General features: G+C 35.3%; 1 protein-coding gene across 2 annotated transcripts in view; it reads right to left on the reverse strand.

Moving 5' to 3' along the window:
- The window catches only part of DOK6 (docking protein 6), a 240954-nt gene that overhangs the window by 75841 nt on the left and 144379 nt on the right, over nt 1–20734 (reverse strand). For both annotated transcript variants that reach the window (XM_030265926.4, XM_072924474.1), the window contains exons 4-5: nt 19885–20004; nt 9994–10183 (exon numbers count right to left, since the gene is read on the reverse strand). In XM_030265926.4, coding sequence (XP_030121786.1) covers nt 9994–10183; nt 19885–20004 — 310 coding nt within the window. The remainder of the gene's footprint in view (nt 1–9993; nt 10184–19884; nt 20005–20734) is intronic.

Genomic DNA, 20734 nt, shown 5'->3' on the forward strand with positions numbered 1-20734 from the left:
ATTGCATATTAATAAATGCAATAAGTGATGATAATTTCTATTTACCTTTATAATCAACCTGATGAAATTTCAGCTGTTTCAGGTAAATAAAATCCCTCCCGTCATTCATCTCAAAATGTTTTCAGAAAGTGTATCAGGAACCATTTAAAGTATAATTTTAAAGAGGGGATATTTTTAAAGTTGGACAGAGAATTATTAAAAAAAATTGTAAAGAATGTGAAAATCTGCTTAGATATACTGGTTCAAGCAAGCCATGCGAATACAATGTTATATTTGACTTTTTTGCCACTGACAGGATAATCAAGTAGATGAAAGATTTCAGTGAATTATAGCACTGACTGAGTTTTCTTCCAAAAAGTCAGAAAGATCAAATGATGTTTGGAGCAGCCGAGATTGAGAGATTCCATTAGATGCTACTTCTCCCTCCCCTCTTTCTAATAAGATGGAAGCTTTTTAGAAAATATGTGACAAATGACCACTCACAGCAGAAATAAATCACACACCACAACGTACAGCATTATTAATAGTGCAATAATAGTAATAACTTACTGTGATAGCAAAGAAGTACCATTAAGAGGGACAGAGTAGCTAATAGCATTTCCTCTACAGGGGCTAAGGGGCAAACCTTCCTTTGGTACATTATAAATAAGTGGAAGATTAAAGGAGCCAGTGGGACCAAATAGCCTGATTTTTCCAGAATGCTACTGAGTAGGCACTGCCTGTAAGTGCTCTCCATCTCCCCTATGTGACAATATTTTAATAGTTCTTTAGTTAATTTAAATTAGAGTGAGAGGACATTTAGTTGCAATAAAAGACTTGAGGGGGGTATAAAGTATGGTAATGCTAGGAGAGCTGTGACATGGTTTTCAATTATTAGCCTTTTTCTCCTTAGCAAAGTACTGTGTAAAAAAAAACCTTGAAATTTAGCACATGGATTTGTATTCAGGCACTAGTTAAAATATTAAAACAACTAATCATGAATGGTCAATTGGATGGGTCTTTTAGGTCTTCATATTTAGTTATTATACTTATTTTGGGAAGAAAACATTTATATTATTTTACACATGTTATTTAAATTTTTCTCTGTGAGTATTTGTCTTAGTAGTAAAAGTTCACAAAATATGAAGTGGTGAAGAATACATATTATCAGAGTTATTTACCATGTTTTAAAGGTTTTAACAAAAACATCCTAGTTATTCACCAGTTAAGAAAATTGTCTGGTTTGCAAACTAATGTTGTCTCCATTTGTGTTTGTTTTCAATATTATTGTCTTGGTTTTAATTATCAATAGCTTTTTACAGAAAAGAAGATTTTTTTCTAATCAAAGACATCATTAATGAAATTAATAATTAATTAATCAATAGATTGAAATATTATTTTAATGATTATTGATTGGTTTTGAAAGCAAAAATTAACAAAAGTAAAAAAATCTGCTCCAATTAAAAAAAAAAAAGTTAGTAATCTCCACAGTTACGCACACATTCCAAAACAGTCTTGGGTGCCATGAGATCACATATACCATAATTATGTTGGGAAATATAACTTACATACATAAAAAGCTCTTGTTGTTAAGGACATTCAACTTACTAATGAAAAGTTAGCATACAGCTCCTGAAAGAAAGAATCACCATGGAAATCTCTAAGCTAGAATTTCTGCTCTCACACAATTACTATGCCCAGAACTCAGAAGTATTTCTGGAACTGGTATCCATCTGTGACTGTGACAGTAATGGCCAAAACCACTCTACTGACCTCTTTTGGAAGCAAAGTTGTTACTAGGTACCCACATTCTCCAGAAATGCGTCTTAATAGAGCAAAACAAAAAAGATGCCAATAGGTGTTTTATAGAATAATAGAATATGGTGAGTTAGAAGGGATCCATCAGGATCATTTCCTGGCCCTGCACAGGACACACTATGCGCCTGAGAGCATTGTCCAAACTCTTTGAGCACTGTCAGGCTTGGTTCTGTGACCACTTGCCTGGGGAGCCTGTTCCAGCACCCACAAGGTTAAAATCCTTTTCCTGATATCTAACCTAATCCTCCCGCGCCTCAGTTTCACTCTGTTGCTTTGAGTCTTGACACTGGTCATGAGAATGAAGAGATCAGAACATGTCTCTTCTCCTCCCATTGTGAGGATGTTGAAAACTGCAAGGAGGTCTCCCCTCAGTTTCCTCAAGGTTGAACAGACCAAGTGGCCTCAGCTGCTACTTAAAAGTGAGTTTTTATTTCTGAGAAAAATGAATCAACACTGACTGAAAGAACAGGGGGAATTCGGCAGATATTAGGCAAAATCTTCCAAAACCAGCCTGCTAAAGCAGCTTTCTCAGTCCAAGAGTAGTGAACAACAGTCAAGTTATATTCAGCATGATTTCATTGTAATGAAGACTCAAGCTCCAGAGATAAATAAAACTTGCATTACAATTGCTTTTGCATTGGATATACAAGAGACAACTGTTCAACACTAAAATGACCTTTAGAATAAACCTACATGCCAGCAGAGGAACCAGAGTTCCTGACAACCAATGAAACTCACAAACATATAAAACAATGCCCCTTTATGCTTCTGCAATGCTCCATGTGTGTGCATGTGCAAGCACAGGTTTGCACAGGTCCCTACATATTCATGAACAAGGCTCTTTTGTTGTGCAAATTCCAGTTTTTGCATTTTGATTACTTCCTTCCGTGTTTGTACAGTACACAGCCCTAGCATAATGGATATTTCAAACCTCCTCCTCAACTGATGATCCTACATTCATAAGCTTTGGAGAAAAGAAGGATTTATTTGTGCTTAGCATTCTTGCTGGCTACATGGTTCTCCATGCAAAACGTGGCCTTCTGGATTGCCCTTTGTGAAGCGTTTAACACTCTTCCACTGTCTATATAGATAATTGGGTGTCAACTTTCAGCATTTTTAATTAGCTCATGCAAATAGCCTTGCGGGGGGAGAAATGCAACAGTATTTCAAGGCTAAAATAGATCCTTTAATTGTAAATGGCATCTATATATTAAATGAAGAACATTGCAAAATCTATTAGCATTTTGTATTTAAAAGCTTTTGAGTTTTTTACATATTTTTTTTTTTTTTTACTAAATTGTTTTGGGCTTCAAATATGAGTTATTTTAGCCCTCCTGTATTTTCCGGTAGGAAGTTAAAGGTTATTATGCCTCTTGGAGATAAAAGGACCTGCTGCTGGGATGTTTCAAGTTATCCAGACCTGCCATATGAGATTAATTATTGCTGTTGCTGACTGTGTAATTCAAAGGTTAAAATGCAGAGTTGAAACAATAAGTGAATCCTAATGTGATTAAGAATGTATGAATTATTTTGTCTGCTTCTTCTGTACTCATACATTACACAGCAATAACCTTGTTAGCCATATTCAGCTTCAGGAATATTAATCAAACAATGCATGCCTACAAGAGAGCATAGGTATGAAAAAGAGACAATTAGAATATGGCAAGTAAATAAATCTTTTGGGCTCACTCATGGATGTAGAACCTCCTGAAAGCTAAATGGTGGTTGGTCTCAAAATATTTTCAAACAAGTCCTAATTTGACTATGAGATGATTGTGTTATGAATGAAGAAAGCAAATTAGGCACTTCAGCTGAAAGGTGCAATTCATGTTAAGCCAGGATCATAGGAGGAATGTAACATGCTGTCTGCTAATACATGAGTCAGACACAACACCATTCTTACCGATTCCTACAGTGGTAAGATGTAAAAAATCTAAAAAGCTTTGCAGCATTTCAAATAAACAAATGATATTGGACAGCTGGTGATCAGTTGACAACTCATGCTGATCCCTCTGTGATCTGTAAATAAAACCCACTTCTACACCTCAGAGATGATGGCTTTTCTTCTGAGCTGCATATTTGCTATGTTTGCTGGACAGACTTTGGGTCACTGTTTTTCTAACTGCAAGTCTTTCATTCAGTACAAATTCATAAGAAAATTGCTTGGGGAATGCTGAATTAATGAGCTGGTGATGTGCTCATTGCTATCAATTTACTATTTATAAATTTATTCATTATTAGGCTACACAACATCATCTATGAAGCTTGGTGCTCTGTCCTAAGAGTTGCTTTTCAATCTATTTCTGTTAAAATTAGAAAAGGGGATTCTCTCAATATAGTTCTTTGTAAAATATCATTGTTTTTCTCATAAAAAATAAGCTTTCACAGTGAAGTGGAATGGCTCAGGCCTTCTTTCTTAGTTGGAGAAAATCTTTTGTACGTTTGTATATCATGAGCAAATTTTCAAAAAAGGGTTTAAAAAAAGCAGAATGCTTTAGAAGGTACAATGCAATACTTTCTTCTCTCTACTTCCCATAGTCAATTATATGATGAAGAATTTAATTACTATGCGAGTTTTGGTGGAACTTTCTCTGACTTATCAATGCTAGAGCAGTCTGAGAGGAGCCTTGGCAGAGAGAAAGTGCAATGAGCACTTTATAAATCACTTACAACGAGCTGTATTAGCTTCTAGTAGTAAAACAGTTCTTAGATTAGGTACCATGATCAAAACCAGAGTAAGAGTCCTGTAGATGAGTTAAACACTCAACTCCTTTTTAAGTGGGGTTTAAGTGAACCAAATGAGTAACATAGAACTTATTCCAGGTCAGGAATTTGGCAAGAGGCAAACTGAGAGCTGGAATGGAAAAAAGTAGGAATGGAACTACAATTACAACATATAGCAGTATAACCTTGGCACTGCTAAGCAACAGGAACTAATGAAACCTTTTCAGTGCTAAGAAATGCCACTTTCCCTAAAATTAGAGCTGTGTCATTACTGAGAAAAAAAGCCAGGGTAGGATACATAAAAGAAATTAATGTTTCTTTTTCAAGAAAGTTTTTTATTTTCAGATTTTGGAGATATATGCTGCTTGTGGAAAGGATATGACAAAGAAGTGAAGAGACCATGAGGAAACATAAAACCACAGAAAATTTATATCACGGGTAATTTGGCTTTTTGAAAATATCAAAGTGTAAAAGAAGGAAAAGATCCTAGCAAACTTAACTATTTAAAGTGTGGGATACTGAGAGCTCTGAGCTAACGTTTATGTGAAATGATAAATTATTTACTGAAGCTGCACAAGTGCTCATACTGCCACTCAACCCAAAGTGACTCAAAAATTCTACCACAGGCTTATGATTTTAAGGATATTTAGAATGATTTAAAATATATGATTTATAATTCTATCATAAACCCATGATAAATAAACTTAATCCACTATTTAGATAATCCACCAGCAATCAGGAATTGCAGGCTTCTCTTCAGGGAGTCATAGACATGTGCAACAGTGTATGAATTCCCATGACAGCTGTCTCACGAGGCACATGCATAAGGGACCTCCTCCCACATAAGAAAAAAGAGCATGTTTCCTGTGACTGAGCTTTAAGGGTTAATTGACTAATACATTTCATATTAACACCAAAAGTCACCACAGAGGACTGACAGACAAATAAAGCATTTCAGTCAGATGTAGTGCCTGAAGCAAACAGTGAACTTTCTGCTTCAGATAACCCTAGCATCTGTGTATCTACCACAGAGAAAATGAATGTATCAGTCTTGGGAAAAAAAAAAAAAAATCTGATAAATTCTCATGTCACCACTGTGTAATGCTTTAGCTTAATATTTTTCTTAACCAAAAAACAGATTCCAGATCTTAGAAGTGATAGAGAAGACAATATTTAATTACATTTTCTCTGATGAACAAAAAAACCAAAATCAAAGGCAAATAAAGAAGAAATAGTTTAGTGTGGTTCAATGAATCTCTTTGTATACACAGGATGAATTAGTTGGAAATACTTGAAATTGTTTAAATTTCAACATCTTGTCTACAAAGTAAAAGAAAATGTATTTCAAAAAAAGAAGTATGTAATACATTTGTGGCTCCTTCTGCTTTCAAAAATCCAAGATAAGCCTTCTGCCTCAAACTCTCTACACTCCTGGAAACACAAAATTTGACAAATTTTGGCTGGAGCTTCTACAGCAAATCCCCTCATTTTCTCACCATCTTTTTCTTTTTTTTATACTTCTGGCCAGTTAATACACTTGACCAGACAGCTTCCATACATAGAAAATAACGCAAAAGACAAAATTACACTAAAGTGAAAGAAAAAACATTTCACAATGAACAAGCAGTCCATATGTGCTTAATTTTCTCTGTGTCTCAATTCTGAACTTCAGACTCTCCTCTTATGGTCCTAAAAAGATACCTCACACAGCTTGTTTTGCTAAAAGGAAAGCTTGGACAACTGCCTCTTGTAGTTACGAGAGAGTGGAATTTAAAAATTGCTTATGGCCTTTACTATGGTAAAGTTTTATTTTAATGATGATTAGTTTGCAACATCAGCAAAATGAATCCTGTAACTTGGGCAAGAGACTGAAAAGGATGTCTTCACACCTGATCAGGACTATGAAATGTTTCACCTGTAGCTGTTTTACTACTTTTCTGGCATGTTTCTTAAATTGCATGTACTTAATGCAATCCCCTGCAAATTAAAAGCAACTTCATCTGGACAGTTAGGGTGGGCAGCTCTGTAAGGACACACTTCCCATTTCAGAGTCTTAAAATCAGAGACAGTCAAAGACTAATTTAGTCCATGTACATGGAACATCACTCCCAAAAGTCTGAAGAGAAGCAAGTGCACTCATGCAGGTCAGCTCCACAGCGCCTCTAATGTATCCAATAGCAAAAATAATGAGAATGAGGCGTCTGAACACATTATATACATCCATAAGCTAAGGAAATGCTGTGAATCATTGATGATTAAACATTAAAACTCCTGTTGTGGTTTAATCCCAGCTGTCAACAAAGTATAACACAACCATTTTCTCACTCCCCTGCTGGGATGGGGGAGAGAATTGGAAGGGTAAAAGTGAGGAAAGACAGTAGAACAGGTAAAGTATAAGCCTTGTGCACATGCAAAATGTCACAAGAAATTAATTTACCACTTCCCATGGGCAGACAGGTGTTCAGCCATTCCCAGGAAATCTTCTCTCAAGCATACGTAACAATGACTTGGGAAGACAAATGCCATCACTCCAACTGTCCCCCCTATTCCTTCTCCTTCTCCCTGCTTTATATGCTCAGGACGATGTCATACAGTATAGGATTGTCCCTCTGGTCACTTGGGGTCAGCTGTCCCGGCTGTGTCCCCTCCCAACTCCCTGTGTACCCCCAGCCTGTTTGCTGGTGGGGTGGGGTGAGGAGCAGAAAAGTCCTTAACTCTGTTCTGTGTAAGCTCTGCTTAACAAACTGAAACATCCCTGGGTTATCAACCTGTGCTCAGCACAAATCTCAGACTCAGCCCCATACCAGCTGCTGTGAAGAAAATGAACCCTTCCAAAACCAACACAACTCCTGGGTCCAGTTCAAGACTGGTTAGCTGGAAAGCCTAGATGTTAAAAACGCAAATGCTATGCTCTTACCTCATGTGCTCTGATCCATTTACTGTATTAGATAAACAGCATTAATCTGCACAAAGCTATTGTAGTGCCTAATGGAGCTGTGAATGACTGTTTTCTGATAGGTGAAGAGATTTCATGGGATTAGCCCTAATCAGGTACTTTATGTAATGAGAATCTCTCCATCCAGCATTGAACAAAGCCACACAAAACAGTTCTTTCCCCATATCTCAGCATGGTTGGGGTAGACAAAAAGATAGATTAAGGAAATGTCTGAACAAGGAATACTTATTTTCATTTGTTCAATAAATAATAAAAAAATAAGGACAAGTCTAACTTCATAGACAGTAAAAAGACACATATTTACTCCAATTCAGTGCAAAACTAAACAGAAAAACCTGTCAGATTAAAAGAATCTGAGTTAATTTCTCCCATATTTTGGACATTTTTCAAATTGCGTAGTCACTGCATTTCATTAGACAAGTAAGCAGTTCAGTTTTGTACATGCAAGTTCATATTCCATTTAAAAGAAAAGCAATATATTTATTAAAAGATAAATTTATCAAAAAGCTTAATTTTGATCAATTTATTTAACATAGTATCTCTTTGTGAATATGTCCATTTATGTTATTGAAGGGATTTATTTTCTCAAACAAATACCAAAACTCAGGATGTAAAATAAATATATAAAACAGAGGTTCTAATGTTCATGCAAACCTCATGCATATATACTGGATATCTGCTAAAACACACTAAAGCATAATAACCTATTCAAAAATATTTTCTTTAAAGCAATTGCCTACATTTAATATTTAAGCCTTAGGGAAAAATTAAAGCAACAACACTTTTACTGCATAACATTCTCATAAAACATGGATGAGCGCTTCACTTCTGATAAAACAACATGCATCAGCAATTCATTGCATTAAGGTACTAGCAGATCAGGGGACAAAGAAAATCATGTTCAGAAAGATGAGAAAGATGATTTGTTGATTAAAAAATAAAAATAAAACCCCAAGCAAATCAACAACAGATTTTAAAATGAGTGCTATTATTGCCCTATATAGCCTTCAGATGTTATTGAAGATACCAACTTTTCTCTAGCCCTATTTTTTTTACCTCTGTGCATTTTCAAATTAGATAGATAAAGTACTTCCAAGCAAGCAAAAAGGGAGGAATCAGATCAAAGACAATAAAACATGACAGATAAAGGCAGAGCTATCTCATAATAATAAAACACAGGAAAACAATCCACTTTTCATCAGGTCATATGGTTCATGGACTGTAGGAGCACATGGTATTCAGATACTAGCATGGAATTATAATACTGTAGGAGGCTTGAAATGGAATTAAAATACTGTAGGAGGCTTGAAATGCTAATTCATGTTAAAATTGTATATTTGAATAAGCCCCTCAGCTTAATCATTGAAATAAAGTTGAAACATGGGTCAGCTTTAGCTATTAAAAAAACCCCAAACATTAAATAAAAAACTCCAATGATGTCTTCATGTGAACTCATCACAGAAAACTAAGGGCGAACCAAAATGGTCTAGTGACAGCAGTCTGGATATGCAAATTACTGGCAAAATGGTAATTCCCAGCTATAGAAATGGCAGAGGAATTTTGGCCATTATCCCCTTAGACAGTAGGGTCCCTGTGATCCATGATTTTGTTTCTGATCACAAACTGCACTTTTGTGAATATTTGTTAATGGTATTGAATCAGTAAACATCAAAAGGCACATAAAGTTTTTTTAACAAGACAATGTGTCTAACCCAAGAGTGTAGACATACACATATTGTTTCAGAAAATTCAGGCTCCTCATAAAGGAGTATGGCGAGTCATAAAAAAAACCCAAAACAAACCATAAAAAATAGTCTAGAACCATAAAATACAAACTGAATCACCACTAGAGGGAGAGTTAAATGCAGAATTATTTTTGTGCAAAAATGCAGAAAAGGCAGTGAACCTAATGGCAAGATATGAAATGCATTAAAGAGAGACAAAACAGAGCTCTGTGGAAATTTAAAACTGATCTGAAGATGGAAATGGCAATGAGGATTAAAACTGCAGGCAGGAAAAAAGAGCTAGCCTTTTTATGAGTTCACAATGTTCTCTGTACTCCTGCTTGCAATTATACTCTAGGGTGGCAATCAGTCATCAGGAACATCCAAAAAGAGTAATATCCAGTGTAATGGAAGTTATTTCATTCATATGTGTGTGATGAGCCTTTTCCACAATCCAGAATTAATTTCTTCTCCATCAAAAGTAGTCAAATCATACTACACTAGTGTTTAAGCACAGTGAGACTCATAAACCTTAAGAATGACATTTCAATCACAGTTAAATAAAAGTCAGAGGGAGCTTAAGCTCATTTTTAATATGAGACATAGTAACACTTATTTCAAACAGTGGCCTGAATATATTGAAAAGTAATATTCAGCAAAGGGAAGTCTATGGAGAGGCCATGTATTCTGTCTTGCATTATAAAAAGAGATGCATATACCTTATCAGACTGCTTGTTCAAAAAAAAACACCACTTATTTATTCCTTTTTTTTTGCATTGCCTTAGCTCTTACCTTCCAGATTCGAATGTAAACCATGTTGAGTCACGTCCATATCTCCTCAAAGAGCTCAGAGGCCACATGACCAGCTTGACCTTGGCATTGTGGATGTCCCAGAGATAGATGTTTTCATGTGTGATCTGCATTGTACATTCCCCATAGATATCTAAATTTGGTGTAGGCATAAGGTATACATTGAATCGTTCTGGAAAAAAACACAAAGACATTACAGGTTAAAGCAAGATTTTACACTGGGAAAAAAAATTGAAGTCCTTAGTTCTGATGATATAGAAATCATAGCCAAATTTCTGGCTTTAACAGAGGTGAGGATCCATTGATAGTGAAGCAGTTCTGCTAGTGCATAAGAGAGGAGTAAGAGGAGAATCAGCAGTCTGAAACATCTTTCACAGATGATCTGCATAGTCCTCTTGGACATATATTCCCAGCACCTTTACTGAAGTCCTTTTCTACCCTCACATTAATATCCATGGCTCTTTACAATTCAAAATTCACAATGATGAGAACTCTGACAGAGACTCTTCTCTCAAAGAACAGAACTAAAGGTATCCTGGCAAAATATGTATGTGCAGCCATTGCCTCTTAGAAAAGCTGTCCTTGAAATTGCAAATCCAAGTTTACTTATTGAAGCTTGTAAATAATTACATCCCTTGCATTCAGTTTCTGTTTATTTGCCAAAGTAATTCGTGTTTGCAAAATTAATAACAATTTTAATCATCTGTTGCTTTCTTGAAAAATCTGATTCAACATGATATATTATTATGGTCATGACATCAATCACTATCAGCTGCACTTTGTTTGGAAGGTGCACTTATTGCAGTAGGAGGTTAAGGGCATTAATAACTTTCTGAAGTGCCTGAATTGCATAGGATTTAATAAGCAATGCAAAAAAAAAAAAAATCATAAAAAAGGAAAAAAAAAGTTAAAAAACAAAGTGATGTAAAACACCATTAACTCATATGGAAGGAAGTAAACATTATTAGGAAGAGAAATTGAAATAAAAATGCAATTTTCTTTGAAGAATAACTAATGTTTCTATGAGTTGCTTCTACAAAAAAAATGAAAAACTCAGTTAAATTTCTGTATATTGTACAGTTGTGTAGTTGGAAGTGCCAGCTTATATTTTAATGCTACATACATTTCAATATTAGGGCTTAATAACGTCATACAGGAGAGTGCGGTACATTCACAACTTTCCACTCACAGTTTTTTTTTTCATCTTTGAAATGGGTAGAAATGCAAAATGTCAATTTTACTGCCTGAAGGTGTTGACAAAAAAAGGTAAGAACAATTCAAAGTATGAGCATGAGAAATGCTTATTCAATAACAAAATTAGGAAAATGTTCTTTAGAGAGACAACTGATAGGAAAACCATCTCCAATTACTTGATAAAGTAAAAAGAGTTTGGTGTAGAATATTTTTAATCCACCATTGGAACTGAATTTTCTCACAGCGTCCTCACAAAAATTAGGAAGGAGTATAAATTTAAGTGAGAGAAATTTCCTGCAACACTCAAAATTAGCTTCCCGTTCTGTTTGAAATTCAGTATCATAGACATTATGTCTCTAATTTTTAAACATTTATATATATATATATATATATATGTTTTTGACAAAGTAGTTAAAATATTGCAAGTGAGTTAATATAAAATATGAGTGTGTGTGAGTTTGTGTCTCTGCGAATAAAGAGGCAAAAGTTTGAGGAATTAGAGAAAGCAAGGAATTGCTGGCTGAGCAATAAAAATTGCTGCATAGCTATAAGTAAACTTGTCATCCCCAATGTTGTTCTGTTTCAGTCAATTTAATTTTGTCCTATTAATGGCTCGCCAATTTATTCATTTAGTCACAACCTCTTCTCCCAGGCCCAAGTTTTCATTAGTCACACTAATAGGTTTTAGCCCTAAAAGTTTAATTTTATGACTAGGATCCCATGTGTGAAACTCCAGACATTTTGTGAAAATCTTGTGACACACAGCACAAGCAGATTAGCAGAGGCTGCTGAGATCCCTGAGGAGAATTTCCCCTAATGCTCAGAGGAGTGCAGGGGGCAGGGGTGTAATGTAATGCCTACTACACTAAATGGAAAGACTCACACTTGGGAGTAACGGGTCAAAGACTGCATTGGGAAGGAATGGTGGTGAACAAGATAACTTTCACTTTGCACTGCAAAGTGCATATATATATATATATATATATATATATATATATATATATATATATATGTATATGCATGTATATACACCCTTTCAATATCCATATGGCATCACAGAGAAATTCCTCGCAGCTCTGCAGGTGTCCTCTGATCACGTATTAGACTCCAGCTTTGCACTGCCACACTGTCAGTTGTTGCCACTTCCCTCCTCTGTTTGAAAGAAAGATGCAGGAACTGGCCTGTCAGCTCTTTCTCTCTTGCATGACACGAAATAACACAGTGTGGCTATGGGGGATGGGGTTACTATTTGAGAATGAAAATCTTTCTTTTCCCCCATCTTCACTGACAGAATGCCTCAGACAGCAGAGAAAATGAAAAGGTACAATTATTTTTTGAAGTTAATATTAAACTGCTGTGTGGAAGGCACAAAGTACTTCAACTTGCTTTGGATGTTACCAGGTTAGTCATGAAATGCTCAACTTCTCTGAAGTGTTTGAGAGTATTACTGTGTGAAGGGCATTCAGGACATATGGCATCTTCAAACTGTCAGGAGACATTTGCTGACTTTGCATGGGAGGTCAGCGTCTAAGGTGAGATGTCAGGGATTAAAGGAAGTATGTCTGATTAAAGTGAACATCAGCTGCAGGGCAAAACGTAGCACTCTTGGAACTGAATCAAATTGGCAAGAAAAACAAGTGTACAAACATATGTGCTGGAGAAGATTGAGGATGGATAGATTTGTTTTTGAAAAAAAACCCTGTACTTTTGAATAATGGACAACTGAGGACATGGAAAGGTGTAGATACTATTAAATGATTTTATTAGTTAATATAAAGGGTCAAATTTTTTCACTTCAGAAAATATTTGAGCAGGTATCTAGTTAATGGTAACACAGCCATTCCATCTTTAGTGGCATGTTTTCCCCTTACACTTATCCAGGCAAAACCAAACATTTATCATAGGCCAGATTTGGGAATCCCAGCTGAATTCTGACACCAGATCTTCTGAGTGACATTGAATAGGTTATTTTGCTTCTCTTTGATTCAGATAACATCTGCATATGAGTAGGATGAGATAATAACAGTCCATTGGCTAGTAAAACTCAGCAAATAGAAGTAAATAAGGGACCCAGAAAGTAGGGAGATGGAAGAAACCAAACAAGTAGATGTGATGTTGAACAAGGCAAGACTGGGACTGAACAGGCACAATTCCTCAGCATTCACGATTCCTATCCTCCTCCCTCCTCTAAACAGGTGAGAGCAAAGTTCAGGGAGTAGGGCAGCCAGGATGAGAAAACAAGCTGCTATATTGCTACACTTATTTCACTCAATGTGACTGCTCTTTCCCATCTCCTTGAATAAGCAGAGCAGTGCTTCATCATACACTTAGTGCATGTAAAGGTGTTTAGCATTTGGGCTTTGGCAAGAATACGACAATTAATAATGCTTTCCAGGGCATAGGAGCATAAGAGTCTTTATAAAAATGAGCATATTGACTGAGACAGAGACTTGGCAGCAACTCCAAAATGCTCTCAGCTGTACTGGGGGAGCAAAATGGCTGGAGCCCAGTGATCCTGATTCTGCCATGCTATCACTGGATTCTTTTGGTTAAATCATCCCAGCTGGAAAACTGACCAGATGACATTGCAATCTTGCAATCCAGATGCTTGGTTTCATTTCAGCTTTAATGATGGGTAAAAAATTACTGATAGAAGGATACAGTCAGGTGGCAGCACCTATATAAATAAGTAAGGCTTTGAAAGCAAATATTCAATTTATATGTGAAAGAAACTCATCCACCTGTGAGACTTCTGCTGCTGCCCAACTATTTTGGTCAATTGGCTAATTTTCAGGTGGAAAGAGAGCTTAAAGTCTTGAAGGTACAGCATTTTGTGTTTATTCATATCTTAGGGCTATTAGAATGTTTCCCTTCTGCTGTATGCAGTAAGGAACCAGGATTTCAGACGAATTTTTTTTTCCTTTTGCGTATAAATATTCTGCTTTGCATTCACTAAAAATGTAAGCATCTCAATAAAAATATAATGGTAGGTAAAGACTTCATATTGTTTCAGTGGTAAGTAGTAAGGTAGAGAAGAATCTCAACTCTCACTGTATTAACATTAAAACTGTAAACACCTTACTTTTCTGAATAAAGCTGTCTATGTTTCATTTATTTTAAAAAGCCCAACAAACAAACCTATTGTATAAAAATGGATTAAGGATAACAGAAGATGAATAAAAATCCATGCAAAATGCTTTTATGTATTAAATTACAGATGTTCTACAGACCCTAGAAAATGCCCTAAAACAAGTCACTCTGTGAATGTAATTACAAAGCGTCTATGCTTTGGCTGTAGTTTGTAATCTCAATATGTAGCACAAAGAAATACCTTATAATCCTCTTCTGAGGATTCAAGGACATTGTTCACTATCAAAAGCTACATTTTTACTAACAAGAATTAATGAGTTTCTTGCAATTAAAATCCAGGAAGCAAGACTGCTGCTCCTGTGTTGGGTTTTTAAATAAAAAAGGAAGGTAAAACCAATAAAAGAATGAAACTTTACAAAGGATGTAATTTTATGAAATACTAATTTAAATATTAAGGAGGGAGGAAAAGCAAAAATTTAATTATCTTTCGAACTTTTCCAGACTTTGAAAATAAAAATTAGGTTTATCATGGAGTAAAATGTTTTTAAAAAATAAAGCCTCAAAACACATAATTAAATAGCCTCATATTGATATCACAGGACTGAGTTAGAAGTAAATAAGATATAGCAGCAAATGATGGATCTGGCCTTTTCTTCAGTTTAAAAATTTGCATTTTAACATTTGCCCATTTTCTTCAAGTTTTAAATCAGGTTTACAAGTAAAGTTTAATGGAAAATGGTTTTGTAAAAGAAAAGTTTAATAGAAAATTATTTTACATGAGTATTCAAATATTTTAGTGCTATTATTTAGTATTTAAAACTGAAATAGAATCTTCACTGAAAAGACGCACCTGCTCCTAAAAAGTGAATTTATTAATAGTCTCCACATAATATTTTTTTAACCAATATTATATTGAATATTCTGTTTTCTTTTTCACAGTAATTATCGTATGTTATATAATGTCCATTTGGATTACATCTTTCAAGTTGCTTCCTTTTATAAGGAATGAAAACAGTGAGACATTGGACACACTGTCCATTGTGAGAATGGAGAAATTCTAGATATGACATCACCTGGGAAGATAAAAAAAAAAAAAGAAAAAAAACCTAAAATTTGTTTTTGTCATTATGTTTTGGGGTGTATTGCAAATGCTTCCAAATGCATTGAGAGCTTCCAGTTCCCAAATTCCAGTTCTTCCAAACCAAATGAAGTCAACACACTACATCCACAACTTATTAATCTAGCAGCATCTTGAGAAACCTAAGGATTATGAAATGTGCATGAAAGAATCACAGCATATTGCTTAGAAGACTTGTCAACAGCATAATCAGATCCAACTCAGTCCAAGTTTTCTTTCATGGAGCTAACTGTGTATTATTATTTGTCTTATCATTGCCTATAAAGCTTCACTGCCATTATAGGAATTTATTTACCAATATTATAGGTAAATAAATTACCTGAATAGGATTCCGAAGTGAGGCCTCTATTGCTTTGCTTTCATACTGTATTTTAATTCTTTAGCAAATAATCTAAAGAGAAATTCATAAACGCTAGAGACCATGTACAGTGTGAAAAGAAATTTAAACAGAAACAAGGTTGCTGCATTAAGGCTGAGGTACAACAACAAATCACTTAGATTTGCAGGAGAGAGAAGATAAAATGGTTGGAGAGCAACAGAAGCTTCATTTCACATCTCAATTTAATTGGAATTTTTGCATCATTCCAAGCTAAGCAGCCATTAGTTGTGAGCCTTAAATTTCAAAAGAAAACCACCTAATAGTCATTTTCTGCAGCAGAGTTTACACAGCGAGCCTTGTGGTAAGCAGTAATGGAGCTGAAATCCAGTGAGAAGCTTCCTGGTACTGATGTGCTTTTCACAAAAGTAGCTTAGATGTCTTCTCTGTCCTTCCTACAAGACACAGCAGCAGGGCTCTCTGCTATAAGCAGAGCAGCTCTACATTTTGCCTTGTTTTGCTGCCACCACTGCAGAATTTTTCGGTGCTGGAGGCTCAAACAACAGCACAACTATGCTGGAACAGATCTCACTGGCACTTACTGACCAACCCAGAGTGATAAAATAATGCCTCTTTCAGGTATCTTAGATTTCTATTGTCACGTGACAGAGCTGCCTTGTGATTGTATGGCCTTTGCACACCAAACAGCAGTTTTGCCTGCCTTTGGAGCAAATTTTTTTTTTTTTTGCAAATCATGTTGTTGCATTTCTGCTACAGAGAATCAACTAAAGCTCGTCTCAGAAGAACCACAAGAGCAAGACTGGCAGGATAAACAGGCTCAGAAACAATATGAAGAGGTACTAAACAAATGATAGAAAACATGACTATTTTCTTTACCAAGTATTTTCTGAAATGTATTTTTTTGTATATAAAAATACAAGTATCATGTAGCAATTTTAGTGGCCCCAGGGCATATACAATAACAATTACAAAAATAATTTCAAATATTGAGAGTAGTGGCTTTGGTGGTAACATATAGGAAAAAACTACAAATCTATACAACAGAAAATTGGCTTTTTTTTTTTTTTTTTTTTTTGAGAGAGAGAGAGCCAATTTATTTATCTGATGTATTTGGTGAATACCCTTACATCATTAAAATGTTCTTTAAGAACAAGAATGGGCAAGTAGTTGAACACACGAAGAACTCTGCATATTAAGAATATAATCTCTTGGAAACGGTAAAGCAGTTCATGAAAAAAACCCACCTTATTAGGTTACTGTTTCTAGTCCAAAGAGGTATCTTTACCAAATATTATACATTTTAGAAAATCTTTATTAAAAAGTAATATTTGAAAAAAACTCAGTGGAATGGGATGCAATTAATGCTTAATACACCTGGTTTTTTAGGATTAATGTATTAACCCCTGTTATATCATAAAGATCTGAACACTATGACACCACCATTCAATATCTTTTAGCCTTTAAAAATGAAAAAAAAAATTCCAAAACTGAAAACCCATTAACACTATGATATTTATTACAATCTGTGGTCTTGCTCAAACAGTAAGAGACATCTTTTGTTCAGTGACCTGAAAGAAAGCCTTTGTATGGGTCAGGCAACAGAACTTGCATAAAACTAGATGCTGAGGCCGTGAGACTCTGCTATATGTTTTACAAACTGTATTCTCACATCTCTGTTTCAAGTAAGCATTAATAAATTTACAAACTCGAGAGGAATTCTATCAAGTAGACACACCTTCAATATGTTTTGAAGAAACGACATTCAAACGTACTACACCAGTATTCAGTTTTTATTTAACACAAAAAAAAAAAAAAAAAAAAAAATTTATCCAGAGAGTGACACAGCTGCCATTTTCACAAACAGCAAGATTTTAGACGCTTCCTACATATACCCACTGTTCATGAATTTTCAATTATAAAATTAACTTTGACTTTTCAGTTTCAGGTAAAAAAAAAGCTCAACAACAATATTTATAAGCAAAAGCTCAGTAGACTTTCAAAAGTTTTTGAGATATTTTTTGAACTACTGTTTTTGATAGCACGTGTGTAAAAGCTGCGTATGCGGAAAATGTGCAAGAAAATAAACTACAAATCTGAAATGATTCCACCCAAATCACCAAAAATTTCCACCCTAGAACTAGTCACCTTCTCAACAGCACTGTCATGTGGGGAATGACACTGCCAAGTTTGCAGAGTAAGATACCCAGTGTGAACTGAAGGCATGGTTCCACTCTACTGAAGAAATCTGCTACAGGAATTTCAGTGCAACTGCATGTTCTTACAGCACAGATAAATGAACAAAATGTCAGATTTCATACCTATAGTAAGAATCTCTGCACTTTTTCCTCCTTCCAAGTTGATTAAAAGACATTCGCAACAGAAATTGTTTTGCCTCTGAACAAGACAACTTTGAATTTCAAACATACTTATTAAAATGCAAAGTTGTGCATCAAGGGGATGAGGGAAGGATGAGGATAGGTATCAGAATTACTTGTTTAAGATACTGTAACTAATGATTTAGCAGAGCATGCTCGTCAAATATTGGATTATATGTATTCAGTCGCTTGTTTTAAAAGAATACAGCTAATGATACCCTCCATGCATTATTATTCATGTGATTTGTACAACAAATACATGCTTTGCTTCTTTGTTTCCTTCCATTTATTTACTTAGAACAATAAAGATGCTAATTATGTTCATATATGCTGGTTGGTAACACTGCAATTAATTCTAGACTAAAGCAATTGAATCAAGACAAGTTCATACAACAGAATGAATATATGCCTCCTAGAGGTCATGTGTGTCTAACATCTTTCAGGAACATAATAAAATGTAATATTTGCCATCCATGTCCAAAAGCTGCTGGAGAGTACATGAATTCACTGCAGAAAGAGCTTGACAAATTTCAAACTACTTTTCTGTTCACATCCCAGGCTTTTTGATGAGGCTTATTTCCTTTCACGTTTGTGAAAGACCTCCACCTGTTCACACAGCTCTCCCTTCAGTAGCATGCAGATGAGTTTAATACGTATAGCCTATGAACATATAGCAGATGGGGTGCTTTGAGTGCTGTCTGATCATTATCACTTTCCTACAACATTAGTAGCTCTCCCTTTGTTAAGTAGTTTGAGACTACAAATTGAATTCTGTGTCTCATAGCAGGTAAACAACTTTATGAACATTTAAACTTCTTTTAAATCCTATTTCAACATGTCTGCTTTTTGAACAGAATTCCTTAAAGATTTCTGTATATTTCCTGCTGTGTGCTATTAGGTTCAGAGAAATAATATAATAAATATAGTGCCATACATTCTACAATTTAATTACGTAATTTTGTTTATAATGATAGCTGGCTTGATATTTTATGACCATTGAGGCAGTGTGTGTTATTACTTTGTTGAAAGCTATTGGATCTTATAAAAGCATCAAGACAGTAATAATCATTGAGAGCTGTAATTTAGGGAGGGGTAAATGAGCACATTTTGTGTTGCCCTCGTGTTCATTAATAGGAATTAAATGACAGGGTAATCACAGATTTTCTTTTGTTATTGCCTAGTCCATCCACTAGCATTCTTCCTGTGCATGTCTCTAATCCAAATAGCCTTTAGATGAAGACTTACAACTCAGGCTTAGTGCTGACTAACATCTGTCACTGCCCTTTTCACCCACATTTGACAGCATTTAGAGGACCCTGACTTCAGTATTCAAGACAGGTAGGAGTTTAAAGCAAATATGTGTTTTGTAGTCCAAATTGCTGTTGGAATGCTCATCGCTGTCCTTAAAGGGCTGCAAAACAACAGCTGCTGCTTTATTCCTCTGCTCAGAAGCCATCATTTCCAGAAACAGAAGGGTCATGGCCACCATTTCCCATGACAGGGAAATCTGAACACAATGAAGACACAAAGTCATTCTATATGTATTATTTGGCATGGAATTTAATCATCTTTATTTGTAAAAAATAATAGGCTTGAGCTTCAAAAGCATATCTGAATGTTTAATTACTAATGATGTGCTTCCAACTACTAGCAGAAGTTCTCACAACAACAGGCACAAGCAAAGATAAAATGGGATATCACCTAAGAACTGATCTAGGAGTAAATAAAAAGTTACTTACCGTTTTGTTCTCTCTGGACTCCAGCAGCAAGCAAATCTGGTTCCCCAAGACTTATATCATTGAGCCTGGCCCCTAGACATTCCATGCAAAGATGCTTGCACCACTCCTCTGCCTCTAGTTCTGAGGAAACAGAAAGAAATCCATTGATGTTGATATTAAAAAAAAAAACAAACAACAACTTGTGAAGTTAAAGTGTTTCTTCACTTCTTTCTGAAGTGTTTCTTACTGACAAGGTTTATCACAATTTGTTTGCGTTGAAACATGAGTTATTAGCATAAAGTCCCACAATAATTTCTTTGCCTCAACTTATGAACTTTTATAAAGAGTTACACTATTAGGACTGCATCTTCCATCCTCAAATTTGAGGATAGGAGGTGGAGCTAACAAAGAAGAGGAATAGTGAATTTTCAAGGCAGTATATTTCTAGTGGGACCTCTTGGAAGAAAAAATGCAATTTAGAAAAACTTCATATTTAATAACTGAAATATTCTTTACTGCTTTTTAGGCAAGTCTGAACTCCTAAGGTAATTTCTTTTTCTAAAGGTGTTAGAGAATTTTTCTAAGAGCAAAGGAGAAACAGTTATAAAACACTCTTCAAATGCCAAACTTCCCTCTCTGCTGTAGTGAAAGACTATGCCTGTCAAGGTATTCTTAATAATTAATTTCTTCACTTCTGTTCACCTTTTGGTCTCAGGGCAACTTGGGCATTAGTTGAAACATTTATGAGAAGATTCAAAACTTCCCAGCCCTTTTTGAGTTGACTTTCCCATTGACTCAATATGAGAGCTCTGCATCTGCCAGTCCACCAAAATGTGGATTCCATGAGGTGTAATTCCCACATACCACACAA

Source organism: Taeniopygia guttata, chromosome 2, assembly GCF_048771995.1.
Source record: "Taeniopygia guttata chromosome 2, bTaeGut7.mat, whole genome shotgun sequence".
Taxonomy (NCBI): Eukaryota; Metazoa; Chordata; class Aves; order Passeriformes; family Estrildidae; genus Taeniopygia; species Taeniopygia guttata.